At 45.1% G+C, this 14,987-nt stretch overlaps 2 protein-coding genes across 9 annotated transcripts in view; both read left to right on the forward strand.

Moving 5' to 3' along the window:
* The window catches only part of MON1B (MON1 homolog B, secretory trafficking associated), a 10,125-nt gene extending 7,598 nt beyond the window's left edge, over positions 1-2,527 (forward strand). For 7 of the 8 annotated variants that reach the window (XM_037743215.1, XM_037743214.1, XM_017541842.2 and 4 more), the window contains exon 6: positions 1,757-2,527. In XM_037743215.1, the coding sequence (XP_037599143.1) occupies positions 1,757-1,957 (201 nt within the window). In that variant the 3' untranslated portion in view covers positions 1,958-2,527. The remainder of the gene's footprint in view (positions 1-1,756) is intronic. The other variant, XM_017541838.2, reaches the window with a different exon arrangement.
* Positions 2,528-3,078: 551 nt separating this feature from the next.
* SYCE1L (synaptonemal complex central element protein 1 like) overlaps positions 3,079-14,987 on the forward strand; it is a 12,406-nt gene continuing 497 nt past the window's right edge. Inside the window, exons 1-8 of the mRNA XM_017541830.2 lie at positions 3,079-3,139; positions 9,449-9,508; positions 11,189-11,248; positions 11,447-11,521; positions 12,059-12,106; positions 12,381-12,435; positions 13,983-14,046; positions 14,917-14,985. Of these exons, the coding sequence (XP_017397319.1) occupies positions 3,079-3,139; positions 9,449-9,508; positions 11,189-11,248; positions 11,447-11,521; positions 12,059-12,106; positions 12,381-12,435; positions 13,983-14,046; positions 14,917-14,985 (492 nt within the window). The remainder of the gene's footprint in view (positions 3,140-9,448; positions 9,509-11,188; positions 11,249-11,446; positions 11,522-12,058; positions 12,107-12,380; positions 12,436-13,982; positions 14,047-14,916; positions 14,986-14,987) is intronic.

The raw sequence follows: 14,987 nt of genomic DNA on the forward strand, positions 1-14,987 counted from the left end.
GTAGAGATGGGGTTTTGCCATGTTGGCCAGGCTGGTCTCGAATCCTGGCCTCAAATGATCTACCTGCCATGGCTTCCTAAAGTGCTGCCTAGCCAGATGGTGGTTTTTCTAACTCCATCATTCTTTCTACATTTATTGGTTGGGATTTTACTATAAAGAATAACTTGAGGCTGGGTGTGGTGGCTCACAGCTGTAATCCCAGCATTTTGGGAGGCCGAGGTGGGCTGAGCACTTGAGGTCCGGAATTCCAGACCAGCCTGGTCAACATGGTGAAATCCCATCTCTACTAAACATACAAAAATTAGCTGGGCATGGTGGTGCGTCCCTCTAATCCCAGCTACTCAGGAGGCTGAAGCAGGATAATCGCTTGAACCTGGGGGGCGGAAGTTGCAGTGAGCCAAGATCACGCCACTGCACTCCAGCCTGGGTAACAGAGTAAGACTATCTCAAAAAAAAAGGGGGGGGGGGCCATAACTTTTCCTTTCTTCTATTTGTTGAATTTTTAATTTTTATCGATATTATCTCATAAATTTTTCTTTAATTCAGTGAGGTAAAATCCTTTTCTAGAATTTATTTTAGTGTTCAAATTTCCTCTGATTTAACCAGTGAGTACTCTGATTTAGCCAGGCTGGTCCCTGTGTCTCTATGACACATCTCCTTCACTATGTGAGTACGTCGTACTTGACTTTCTCTGTTCTGGTCCTCAACTCAGCTACTTTTCCATGGAGCCCTTGTACGTTTCAGTAGAGATTGGAATTTAGAAACCAAGATATGGACCAGGCGTAGTGGCTCACGCCTATAATTCCAACACTTTGGGAGGCCAAGGCAGGCAGATCATGAGGTCACGAGTTCAAGACTAGCATGGCCAACATGGTGAAACCCTGTCTCTATGAAAAAGTAGCTGGGTGTGGTGGCAGGCACCTGTAATCCCAGCTACTCAGGAGGCTGAGGCAGGAGAATCACTTGAACCCAGCAGGCAGAGGTTGCAGTAAGCCATGACCATGCCACTGCACTCCAGCCAGGGCAACAGAGCGAGACTCCGTCTCAAAACAAACAAACAAACACGATATGTTAGGACCAGAATTTTAAACCAAGTGATCAGGATAGGCCTCCCTGAGGAGATGGCATCTGAGTGGAGTGGGGCAGTATTGAGCTATATGGATATTAAGAGGAAGAATACACCTGGCAGAGGGAAAGGACTGCATATGCTGTGAGGTGGGACTGAGCCCAGCTGTTGGAGGAGTAGCGAGGAAAAGCAGAGTGGCTGGAACAGAAGGAGTAAAGGGGAGAGCTGTGGGAGGTGGCACAGGAAACGTGCTAGAGACCTTGTGGGGTCAGGTCTCTCCAGTTGGTATGTGGCTTAAATTGAGTTCCTCTTTATATTATTCCCTGGCTGTAGATGATGAAAACATAGCTGTATGAGCTTAGAGCAGGACCTTGTACACAGTAGGTTACTGGCAGAATATTAAACGTTACTGCTTTCCCCAGTTCCCAGATGAGCAAACTGAGGTCTAGAGGATACCCCCACACACAACCAGCATCACCCAGTTGAAGCCACTAGGTCCAGCTGACCCTTGACTCATGAATTTCACAACAATATCAGCTTTCCTACCTTAGCCCAGTATCTAGCAGCAGGAGGTGCTGCCAGGTACACCTTCCAGGCTGCAGGAGGCAGATGTGCAGCTGTGTTGGGATAGACGGGATTCTCCATGGCCACTGCTGGCCCATCTGACTGTGTCTCCTCCCAAACCCCCAGGTGACCTCCAAATTTGAGCTCTATACCTGTCTCAGTCCTCTGGTGACCAAGGCAGGTGCAATCTTGGTAGTGACCAAACTCCTGCGCTGGGTGAAGAAAGAGGAGGACCGGCTCTTCATTCGTTACCCACCCAAGTACTCCACACCACCAGCCGCCTCTACGGACCAAGCTGCCCATAATGGCTTGTTCACTGGACTCTGAGAGATGGAGCTCCCAGACCAGGCAATGCTGGGAGCAACCACCTGTTTTTTACCTTCTGTCTCCACCCTGGAAATGTGGGTGGGGGTGTGTCTGTGGCCAGTCATTGTCTCCCTAGGCAATGGGGCAAGATCTGAGGGCCTGCCAGTGAAAGAGATGGTGGCAGTAACCAGGCAAGCAGGCTGCTTTCTACACCCAGTCATGTACCTCCCCATCTAGGAAAATCCTTAGGCCTCCCTCTCCCTTCCCTCTGTCTCACCTCCTCCACTTGGATGATGCTGTGGCCTCTGTCACGGACTGTCCCCTGCAAACTTGCTTCAGGGGTCAATCTCAGTTGAATCTCAGCCCTGAGTGTCCAGGGCTGTTGAAGGTCTCTAGGGTGGCCCACAGGGGTGCTGGAATTGGAAATTCAGGGCCAGACTGTGCTTGGAACTGGCCTAGGGGTATTTTAAAGAAAAAAACTGTATATAAAATGTCTAAAAGTAAGACCCACAGGGATATTCCTTTGCCCTTCTTATACTTCTTTTCATCTTCACCCTACCAAAAATTACCCCCCTCCATGCTGGCTGCTGCTAACATTGATGAGAAGGTGGCCTCCAGTGTCCACCTGTGGAACCCTGACTGCACACTGGCTGAATCCAGCATTTTTACGTAGGAGATGCACATAGCTTCTAAGTCTCATTTTACTCGTCTGTGAAACAGATAAGTACCCTCTCTCATGAACTCTTTAATGAAGATTTGTAAATGAAAACAGAGTGGAACTCTGTGTACCGCCACACAGCACGTCTGTCCAGACTTTGACAGCCTGCACAAGACAAGCAGCCTAAAGTGGGAGAGACCTCCCCAGGGTTTTGTATGTGCGCACACTACCCTCACTCCCCGCTGGCCACTACCCTAGTTCTGCCCTTTTTTGTCAAAGTTGGAGCTAACAGCCTCAAGGTTGTGGCACACGTGCGGTCGATCCCGGACATTGCGTTGCGCGCCTGCCCAGAGCCGACTCCTGAGTCAACCGATAGCGCATGCGCAACCTGCCCACCAGCGCGCTGGAAAGCCCGTCGTCCTCACGTGGTTTCTTTTTTAACCAATCATCAAGCAAGCCTCGCGCTCGGGCCCTCCGTTAGAGAATGGCTGGGAAGCCGAAACCTCTGAACGTGGAAGCGCCAGAAGCCGCGGAGGAGGCTGAAGGTACTGAGAGCAAGTGGGTTGCACTCTGTTCTCTCCGACTAGGGCAGAAAGGAGGGAGGGTTCACCCCATTACAAGAATGAAATGATGATAATCTAATAGTTGTTTTTTTTTTAATGTTAAACGTTTTGTTATTGAAGAAAAAAAATGTGTTAACCGTTCAGCAGAGTGGAGATAAATTAACAGGCATATTATCGCCTAGATTAACATTTGTCAACTCTAGTGAATATATTGTTTAAATAATACATAGGTCAGTGTGCCAGCCTAAAAACAAAAGTGGAGCGGATGTTCTCATAAAAATCACCCTGCTGCAGCCACCCTTACTAACTAATTCCCAGTGTCGCCGTTTCACGCCTATCCCATATCACACTTTGCTGAACTTTTAAACCTCTTAACGGAACACGGCCTCCCCACAGCCTCTTTTCTCCAGGGTATTGACTTGAATGACAGGCAAAGGAGGGTGGAGAAGTGTCGGCCTAGACACTCTTGGAAATTGTGTTCCGGCCAAAAGAAAAAAAAATCTCTCGTGGCCGGGCTTGGTGACTCACGTCTGTAATCCCAACACTTTGGGAGGTGGAGGCGCGTGGGTCACACCTGAGGTCAGGAGTTTGAGACCACCCTGGCCTACATGGCGAAACCCCATCTCTACAAAAAAATATAAAAACTAGCTGGGTGTGGTGGCAGGTGCCTGTAGTCTCAGCTACTTGGGAGGCTGAGGCAGGATAATTGCCTGAACCTGGGAGGCGAAGGTTGCTGTGAGCTGAGATTGTGCCCCTGCACTCCACTGTGGGTGATAGAGTGAGCAAAAAAAGAAAACAAACAAAGTCTCCCAAGGCAGTAATGCACTCGTATGCCACTAATATTTTGTGGTGTTGTTAGAAACATTCAAAGTGTACCAAAGTACCCATCACTATACTATAACCGTTGTCACCTTTTTGCCCCACTTTTATCTGTCTCGAACTCCCCTTTCTGCACCCTCTTTAAACCACTATATTAATAAACACATTAGACTGCATCCTGCCAGACCTGCCCACTCGACATCAATAATGTTTATTGCCTGACCTAGGATGTAAGCTCCATGAGAAAAGAGACTGTTTATCTCTCGTGTCCAAAACAGTGTCTGCTTGGTGTATAGTGGGTGCTCAATAATTTTTTAATGTGTGACTAATGAAGGAACTCCAACACAGAGGGCTCTTTTAGATTAAAGTCACAAACTGAGTGCTAGCATTCATCAAAGGACAGACGGAAATAGATGCAAATAGATCTCATTTATTAACGGTGTAATACAGCTGCCACTACAATTAAAAAAAAAAAAAACTATTTTAGTATCAGCCTTTCAAATTCCTGAAAATTAAAGTTATGATTAACTTCACCAGCAAAGGAAAAAATTAAAAGATGTATCATCAAGTTGCCATTTCCAGCGCATCAAATTAGCTTTCTAAAGGAAAGAAGAGTACCTGGTATTGACAACTTTGTAGAGAAACAGGTCTTTTCCTGCTTCAGGGAAGAGAGCTGACTCAAAGGCTTTGCTAGAGGCAGTTTGGCAGAGTATTTTTAGCATCTAAAATGCTCTTCCACTTCCGCAGTCACCTTGCTATGTAGTCATAGGAGAATACGTAAGTGTATGGACCAGGAATGGCGATTGGGGTGTTGATGGAGGCACAACACAAGGAAGAGTCACAGAAATGACTACATCTAGGTATATGTGTGCACGCTGTGGAATGTGTCTGTGGTGGATTATTTGTAAGAGGCAGAAAAAAATAAATTCTAATTTAGATTTATTAAAATTAAATTTTAAGTTGATAGGATTATTATGGACACACAGGAAGCTCCAAAAGAAATCATATGTTTATTAGGACAAGCCAGTTGGGATAGAAACAATGGAGGAGGGTATAGCCCTGTATATGTTGCACAGAAAAAGTATCTGAAGGGTAAAAGCCTAAGTGATAACTCTGGACAAGGGACTTGGATTTGAGGAGTAGTGCAGAGGTAGAGGCATTTTTGTGATTTTGTGTTCTATTTTTCTTTTAGAAAAATGTAAGTAGTGGTATATAATTTTAAAATATAAAGGAGAAGAGGGAAAATTTTGAATGGCAAGTGAGGATCCTGTATTAATATTGGATCAGTATTCGCATCCATGTTTTGGTGGTTGTACTGTGGTTACCTGGTATATTCCCTTTGTGTGTAGGAAACAGACACTGGAATAGCAAGGAGTAATGGGCCAAGATGTCTGCAACTTAAAATTCAGAATCACTCACAAATGGGAAATGTGACATAAGGGCAAAATGGGAGCACTGTGGCCTATTTTTACAACTTTTGTGTATATCTGAAATTATTTCAAAATAAAATGTTTAAAAGGCTGCTCTTACTGTCCTGGCCATTTTCTTTTGTAATGGACTTGTGTGTGTGTGTGTGTGTGTGTGTGTGTGTGTGTGTGTCAAAATGTTAGTTGAATTATTTAAAATATTTACTTATTACCCACTCTTGTTCTTATTTCATGACAAGCACTAGAAAGCAGAGGAGAGGTAAAACACGGATGGAACTTCTGCAGCAATGGTTGCAAATGCCAGCTGTATAAAAGACATGGAGACAATCAGGAAATTAATACATAGCCTGGGTATTGGGTGATAATACGTGATGAGTATTAATCTTGTCAGTTGTGATTATAGGATTGGGGTCACCTAAGAAAATGTCCCTAAGTAGTTAAGACTCCTAAGGAAGTATCTGGGAATAAAATGTCAAGAAGCCTGGGGCTTGCTTAAAAATAATTCAACGCAGGAAAAACAGCTGAAACAAATAAGGTGAATATCATTGATTGTCAAATCTGGGCAATGAGCGTATCAGAGTTAATCATAATATCCTCTCTACTCTCATGTGCATTTGAAAGTTCTCAAAGTACTAAAAATAAAACACTTCCCCTTGTTGCTGTTAAAGTAGTTTTACTTTTTGGTTTCATTTCCAAAATATTAAGAATATTTTTAAAATTAAAAAAAATCTCAGGCGGGGACATACCAACTTGTTCAAGGTGATTGTATCAGGGGAAGCAGTCAGATTTCAGATTAAGGAGAGAAGAAAAAAGTTCATTTTTTTAACTTCACATATTTCTTTGTTGTTTGAATTTTCTTAGAATTTTACTTGAGTAAGTAAAAATTAAAGCAATACATGAAATGTATTTTACTAAAAGACAAGTGTTGTCAACAAACTGCCAGCCATAGTTACTTCTGGGAAGGGGAGTGACTTGGAGAAGGGGCTGCTGGTGAGGGGAGACTTCTACTGTTTAGTTTGATTCTTCTACATTTGTTTATTATGTAAGTTATTCTACATGTATTTATTAGGTAATTTTAAAATTAAAATGCCAATTAAAATAATACATACTAATTTATAAAAATTTCAGACCAAACAAAAAGATACAAAGGTGAGCATACCTCCAAATATTTCAAAAAATTTTTAATAAGCCCAGGTTTAAAAACCCTGATTTACAGCTGGGTGCGGTGGCCCATGCCTGTAATCCCAGCACTCTGGGAGGCAGAGGCAGGTGGATCACAAAGTCGGGAATTTGAGACCAGCCTGACCAATATGGTGGAACCCCGTCTCTACTAAAAATACTAAATACCCAGGCATGGTGGCGGGTGCCTGTAGTCCCAGCTACTAGGGAGGCTGAGACAGAAGAATCGCTTGAACCTAGGAGGCAGAGGCTGCAATGAGCCAAGATTGCACCACTGCACTCCATCCAGCCTGGGCAACAAAGCGGGACTCCGTCTCACAAGCAAATTTAAAAAACCCTGGTTTACAACATGAATTTTAATGACTGCAAAGAATTTCATCCTACAAACACGCTGTAATTGATCTCCTAAGGTATCTTCAAGTTACTTCCATATTTTAAAATTATAAGCAGTGAAACAATGAACATCTTACCCACCATCCTTAATTATTAAGATACATTCCTAGGAGTGGAATTTCTAATCAAGAGGAGGTGAGTAAGGTTTTGGTATTTATTTATCAGAAAGTTTGAAATGAAATACTGTTTTAGCTGGCCGAGTTGGCACAAAAAAAAAAAAGAAGATTAAAAACATACCTGCCTGGTAAGAGTATGATTTGTGGGCCTGAGACAGGTGAAAGGCAATTTCCTATCAGCCAAATTTAATGATATACATACCCTTTGATCCATCAGGTAGCCTCTAGGTAGTACTCTATGAGTATACAGTAGATACACTCTAATGCAAACACAAAGAAGAATGTACAAGGATGGTGTACTAGGTTGAATTGTGTCCCTCCAAAATTCGTGTTCACCAAAACTTCAGAAATGTGACCTTATTTGGGAGAAGAGTGTTTGCAGATGTAATTAGTTAAGATGAGGTCATACTGGATTAGGGAGGGCCATAATTCAATGGCTGGTGTCCTTGTAAGTAGAGGGAAGTATGGACACATGAGAGTGGCATGTGAAGACACAGACACAGAGGGAAGACCCAGTTTGTGGTACTTTATTATGGCAGCCTGAGAACACAAATGATCATTGTGGCATTCTTTGTAACAGCAAAGTAAGGTAAACAGCTTAAATATCCATCAATAGGATTTTGCTCTGAAATTATGGTATATCCACATAGCAGAATGCCATGCAGCCCCTAAAAAGATCACCAGTATACATTGTCAAATGAAAATTACAAGATGGGATGCATTATGTACGACATGCTACCACTTACAAAGAAAATGTGGGATGTATGTTTGTATATAAATTGAATCATCTCCAGGTAGCTACACATAGCTTATAATGTAGGGAGAGGGGATTTTTACTGTATACTACTGTGGGTAAGCATTTCTTCATTAACTTTTTGGCTATCGTGTTTTGTGAGCTGCCTTTCATCTTCTCTGTTCAGTTTTCCTTGGAGATGAGTGGGTCACTGAGATTTGACCTTTACCATTGATTTCAAGACTTTCGGATTTTTTTTGAATGTTAATATTTTCCTGTGATTTTTCTTGTTTGAATGTTAAAAGTAACACAGGCTCATGTTAAAATATACATAAAGTGTATATATATATATATATACACACACACACACATACACATACATATATACATAGAAATATATATGGTGAAAAGTGTGGTGAATCAGGATTCAAATAAGGTTCTGCTCATTTAATTGATTGATAAATGCCTCAAGTCTTTTTTAATCTATAGGATTTTCCCTCTCCCTCATTTTCTTCTTTACAACTTATTTGTTGAAGAAACCAGGTTTTCCTGTGGAGTTTCTCACAGTCCACATGATGCTGAGCACATCCCCAGTGGGGTGATTTAATGTGTTTTCCTGCCCTTTGTATTTCCTCCAAATTAGTATTTCGATGTGGAAACCTGATGAGATTCCATCAGGGTTTTTTGTTTTTTTATGGGGGTTTTGGGGCAAAAATCCTTCATCGGCCGTGTTGTGTTCTTTCCTCTAGAGGCTCATAGGGATCACTCCCCAAGGCAGCTTGTAAGTGCATCCTGAGCTGCAGTCCTCAAATTTAGCTGAAATAAACTCTCTATATTAAAAATAAAAACAAAAATCCTAGCCAGATGCAGTGGTTCACGCCTGTAATCCCAGCACTTTGGGCAACTAAGGCGGGCGGATCACGAGGTCCAACATGGTGAAACCCTGTCTCTACTCAAGATACAAAAATTAGCTGGGCGTGGTGGTGCACACCTATAATCCCAGCTACTTGGGAGTCTGAGGCAGGAGCATTACTTGAACCTGGGAGGTAAAGGCTGCAGTGAGCCGAGATCGTGCCACTGCACTCCAGCCTGGGCGACAGACTGATAATCCATCTCCAAAAAAAATCCTTTGAGCTGGAGCTGCAAGATTAAAAAAAAAAGAGGCTCATAATATCTAGTTGTCTTTCTTTGATGTTAGCAGCCATTAATAACTGTTACCTAGATCTATCAGTTCATTAAGAATTTATAAATTATGGTCTATAATTATTTCAAAGAAATTCATATGAAATATTCCTGCCCTATTGCTCTGGTTAGAACTTCATAAGGATCTTAAACCAAAGCAGCAGCAAAGTCTCACCCCTGAGTGTCATTAAGGGGATGTTTGTGACGGCGTCTTTTAACCTCTCTGGGAGAAGCTGACTCTTAGGGGTCGATTTATCTAGCACACACCATAAACCTCAAGGGCAAGAGACAGGGGCCCTGCTCTGGATAGAAACCTGTCCTTCATCCCATCCTTAGCCCCAGACCACGGGTGTCTGCAAAGCCCACTGGGACTTCCTACACCCCTTCTCTGTCCCCTCTCACTCTCATTGGGTCCTGTAATTTTTGGTTTTCGTTTCTACAGGGCAAGCCAAGTCTTTGAAGACTGAAGACTTGCTGGCAATGGTGATAAAGCTGCAGAAAGGTCATGTGTCTCTTTGTTTTTGTGCCTCAGCCTGGAGTTTCAAGTCGGAAAGACGTGGTTCAAATTCAGCGCCCTCAACTCGCAACCTTGGGAAATTATCCCATTGCACTTTCTCCCTCTTAATTCTTTGAACCAAGAATACAACCCCACAGTTCAAAATTGAAGAAGTTTAAAGGAATGGAAAAACCAGTTGCCCCCTCCCACCCCACTTCCCCCCCCTCACATACGCGTCATCCATTTCCTTGACTCACAGGCAAGCAGCTATTGTTTTTCAATTCTTAAGTATCTTTCCAGAGATTTTCAAAAAATGCATTCATGGGCGTATATTTTTGTCCTCCCTTTTTACATACAAATGGCAATGCAGTTGGTTTTGCACTTTGCTTTGCTTTTTGTGGGAGACCGGGAGCCAGTGTGCACCCAGTACCTACATCAGAGCTGAGGCAGTGCTGGCCAGGTTTGAGGTTAGACCCTCAGCCCATTCTCAAAATAGCATAACATCAGTCTATTCCAAAAAAAAGCAGCAGCCTCCCCTTCTCCCATTCTGTGGCTGCCTGCAGTAGAAGTGCATGGGACTGCTGCCTAGGGTAAAATCAGGGAGAGATTGCAGGGCTAGAAATACAGTGACCCAAACTGATCATTTCCAGTAAAACAAAGACCCCCCACCCAGAGACTTCTTTCAGTCATAATCAGAACCATGGAGATCACCCACTCTCCTGGAAATCACAGAAGCTGGAGTTGGTGACCTTGGAAAACTCATGGCCTGAGTTTATTAACCTCAGTGTGTCTGAGGCTTCGGCAGTGATACTGGCAAGGGCTGGGCAGCTTTTTGCCCCAGTTCTGTGTTGCCAACCTTGAAGCCAGAGAGGAATGAGAAGGAATTCTCCATACAGAGCATTGAGGCAGGGATTATGAGAAGTCAGAGGTGACTCCCTAAAGGGACAGTGATCACCCTGTCACTGGGAAACTTGCAAGCCGCCACCATCAGTGTAAAAGCATTGTTTCCTCATTTCTCAGATGAGGCCAGTACCAGAGTCCAGACTGACAGATTGACAACCCTTCCCACCTGGCTTTTGACAGAGGGGGGCAGATGGGACGTCTCACTTGGCTCACGCCACACTCAGAGTTACATCTGAAGGCTTCCACGATGGCCCAAGATGCCCTGAGTGGTATCACTTCCCACTTACCCCACCTCACCTTCTGCTCCTCTCTACCTGCTCACTAGACTTGAGCCACACCAGCCCATCACTGTGACTTTGGACATGTGCCTCAGTGGCTCCTGCTGCAAGGAATTTGCACTTGTTCCTTCTGCCTTGTTGTACTCTACCTGGAATGGGTCCCCCCTCCACACTCTTTACCCCCACACGCTGCAGGGCCTGCTTCCCTCTCCTCTTTCCATATCTCGAGACATGCCTTTTACCCTTTTGCTCCTCAACACTTTGCCTCGCTTTATTTCTCCTCACAGCAGTTACTTCCATCTGAATTCATTTATTTGTTTGCTCAATGTCCATCTCTCCAACCCAGAATGTAAGCCCTTCAAGGGGCTCTAACGGAGCTCAACACACAGCAGGCGCTCAGTATATGCCTATTAATTGATAGGAGCAGACACAGTGCTTCTCCATCTGCCTTGGACAGTCAGACACAGTCTTCTCTGGGTCAATATTGCTTCTTTTCTTTCTTCAGAGGGAAGCCTGGAGCCACAGATAGAGGACATGATTAACCGGATTAATGAGCGTCAGCAAGGTAAAAACTTGGGGACCTAGACTGGCCAGCAGGGGCCAGCAGGAAGGGCCTGGATTTGTAATTAATCGACCTCCTCATCTATAAAACCTAGGCCCCTCTAGGGCTGTTTGCAGATGAATATGCAATGCCATATCTGCAAGTGAACAGCAGGGCTACAGACCACACTCACACAGTGTTTTCTTCCCTTCTTTGGTCTAGCAAAAAAGAAATCCAGTGAGGAACTGAGAGACACCCGCACTCTCCAGGAGGCCCTGCATAGGGAATTAGACTCCTGTAAGTGGGGCTAAAGAGGGACCCATGAACACTGCGGATGTTCCTGTACACACCTCAAGGCCTTTGCACAGGCTGTTCCCTTGCCTACAATGCTCTTAACCCACACAATCTGTATTGCCTCTCACTGTCTCATGCCATCTTTCAGCTCTCAGCTCAAACTTCACCCTGACAGGCCTATCTAGATGGTCTCATCTAAGAATGGAATCCTGCCCTCTCTTGGTCATTCTCACTCCCCTGCCTGATTTGTTTCTTAGGAGCCTTTATGTCCACCTGACATGGTGTGTGTACATCATCTCTCTCCTCAGTGTAAACCTTGTACATTCTTCAGGGTCTTCACTCCTTTAGCACTTACAAGGAATGTGGGCATGTGGGGGAGAAGCTGGTCCTTGTGGGAGATGGTTGCAAGGGAGGCAAGAAGATACCTCACGTCTCCTGGGGCTGTACTACACCATCTGTGTGACTTTCCCCTTACATGAAGTTGCAATGGAGATGGGGATGGGGGGACCTGGAGGCTGAAAGTGTCATTGTGTTTTCTAGTGAATGGAGAGAAGGTGCACCTAGAGGAGGTCTTGAGCAAAAAGCGAGGTATTTACCAGTTGCTGTGTCTTCCTTATTCTACTCATCCACCCCACAAAAGTCCATACTCCTCAGAGCAGCCAGAGGAATCCCACTGAACCCTAAGTCAGGGGGAAGCTTCTCTCACTGCACAGATCTCTCCCTGAGTTGCTACCTTACTTGGAGTAAACACCCAGGTCTTCCAGTGCCCTCCGATGCCTGACATGATGTGGGGCCCATTACCTCTAGTCAACCCTGACTCCCCAAGAGCTTTCAAAGGGTCTCCTTGATTCCTTCCCCACAGAGGCACTGAGGATCCTCCAGCTGCACTGCCAAGAGAAGGAAAGTGAGGCTCAGAGGTAAGAGGCCCTGCCTCAGCTCTTCCCCACCTCATTCCCCAACTGAAAAAGGAGGGAGCAAGAGCTATGGAAATGAATCTTGGACATGACTCATTTTCTCTTTCTATAAAATAGAGCAGCTAGACAAAAGGCTTCCTTGGTTATCTCTGATATTAAATGGTCATGTTAAGATTAATTTACTCATTTAATTATTCATTACTAATTCCTTCATCAAATAATATTCCATCCACTGGTGTTAGTCTGTCTTTCTCTGCTGGCTGTCCAGCTCCTTCAGTACCCATGCACTTGATTATTTGTCTGCTTATTTTAGGCCCCAGTCATCCCTTTGCCACCCATTCATCTACCACCCATCTAGCCATTCACCTACTCACTCATTCATCCATCTATCCAACTACCCAACTCTATCATCCATCCAGATGGCCATTTTATCTCCAGCCTTCCACCTAATAATCTTGCATCTATCCAATCATGCATTCATCCTCTCTCTCTTCTTCCCATAGCCATTCATTTCTTCACTCAACCATCCAGACATCAATCCTTTCTTCTAGCAATCCTTTGTTTCTCTCTCCAGCCACTATTCCTCCGCTCATCATTTCTCTAATCAGCTATCGTCTCTCCAGCCAGCAACTCACACATCCAATCAACTGTACGTCCAACCACGTATTCATCCATCTCTTCATCCTCTGAACCTTTACTCAGCACATTCCTGTTACCAGAGGTCTCACATCCCGGTGCACCATGACTTTAATTGCATGGGGAAACCTGATGTTAGCTAATGTGTGTATACCAAACCACACTACTCACACTGTCTGATGAGCATTTATGTACCTAATCCTCACAATGACAATTATAGGAGTTAAAGGCTAATGTCACCCTCCCATCACTACCACTATTTTACATATGAGGAAACAGAGACCCAGAGAAGTTAAGTAACTTGCTCAGGGTCACAGTGAAGTAGCAGATCAGGCTTCAAGCCAGGATGTTAGAATCTGTGGTGCTAAACTACTACACCCCTCACAAAGCTTTCTTGGGAAGCCAGGGTTCATTCCATGGGGGACAGGATGGACAGGGTGATGTTCTCAACAGAAGCCCATGAAGGTTCTCATTGAACAGGAGAAAAGTGAAAGGTGAATGTTGTGAGCAGATATCCCAACTCCCACTCCTACTGGAGTGAATGATGGGTCATTCCGTGAATTTGACTGAGGGTTTTCTTTCCCTTCCCAAGATGCACATGTTGCAAGAGTGCATTGAACAAAGTTTTGTCCATACCTTTCAGATTTCAGAGTCCCAAACAGAGGAATGTGGGATAACTCCCAAGCCTGGGGCCTGGCAAGCCACTGTATAGAAAGTGGGGGCAGGGCTTGCATCAGGGAGACTTTGTTGGAAGAGGTGCTACAGGATAACAGAACTTCGAGGATAAAACCCATGAAGGGGCTCCAAGCACCGAGAGCATGGACAGGATCTGAAGGCCTGTGCATGAGGAGCTCCCTTCAGGGTGTAAGGCCTAGCCTGTGTTCATTCTCTCATTCCTGGGTGTCGGCCTCCAGGTTGGATGTCAAAGGAGAGCTGGAGGATCTGATGGGCCAGCACAAGGACCTCTGGGAATTCCATGTGAGTTATTATCGCCTCCAGCCAAAGCCACTCCTCCCCTGGCTTTAGTGTCCCACTGACTGTCCCAGTGTTTACCCCTGCCCAGGCCCAATGCCGCGGGATAGTCCTTGATTCCTTGCTTCCTCTTGCCCACCTACTCAGTCCCTTGGCTTTTATCTGAAATCAGCTTACATCTCACCATCCTCCACTGCCAAAACCAGCATCACCTGCCTAGACGGGTGCAGTAGCCATTGTGATCCTGCTTTCCCCCTGCTCACCTAGAGTATGTTCACCTTGTAGTGACAAATGGCAGCCCAGAGAAAGCCACGATCAGGTCATTCCTTCATTCAGCTACTGTCAATGGCTGCACCAGGCAGCATTTGAGGCAGGGAGAGTGGGTGGCAGACCAAAGGGGCCACGTCTTTACTGTCCCGAGCTGGATAGGGACAGTGGGGACATACCCAGACTCCAACAAAGGAAGTTAAGTGGCTAGATCGTGGAACATCAGTGGAAAGGCCTCTAAGCAAGTGACATCTCAACTCAGTGGTGAAGGAAGTGAGGGAAGAAACCGTGCAGGTATCTGGGTGCAGAAGCAAAGGCCCTGAGGCTGGACTGTGCCTGAAACCTTTGAGGAACGCAGACTGGGGAGTGGAGGATGAGGACAGTGGGAAGAGTTCAAGTTTGATAAGTTTCTGGAAACATGGAGAGCAGTTAGGGGGAGGTGGGTGGGTCTCCAGCCACAGCAGAAACAGCACATTGAGTTAACAAATAGTTGAATGAATGAATGAATGACCTAATGCAGCTGAAGACTTAGCGAGAAGCACAAAGGGAGAGGGGCGGGCCGTGTAGCCTAGAGGAAAGCCAGACCGGCAGGCCTCTTTGTCCTCGCAGATGCTGGAGCAGCGACTGGCCCGGGAGATCCGTGACCTGGAGAGGAGCAAGGAGCAGCTGCTCTCGGAGAG

Source organism: Cebus imitator, unplaced genomic scaffold (genome assembly GCF_001604975.1).
Source record: "Cebus imitator isolate Cc_AM_T3 unplaced genomic scaffold, Cebus_imitator-1.0 Scaffold137, whole genome shotgun sequence".
In the NCBI taxonomy this organism is placed as follows: domain Eukaryota; kingdom Metazoa; phylum Chordata; class Mammalia; order Primates; family Cebidae; genus Cebus; species Cebus imitator.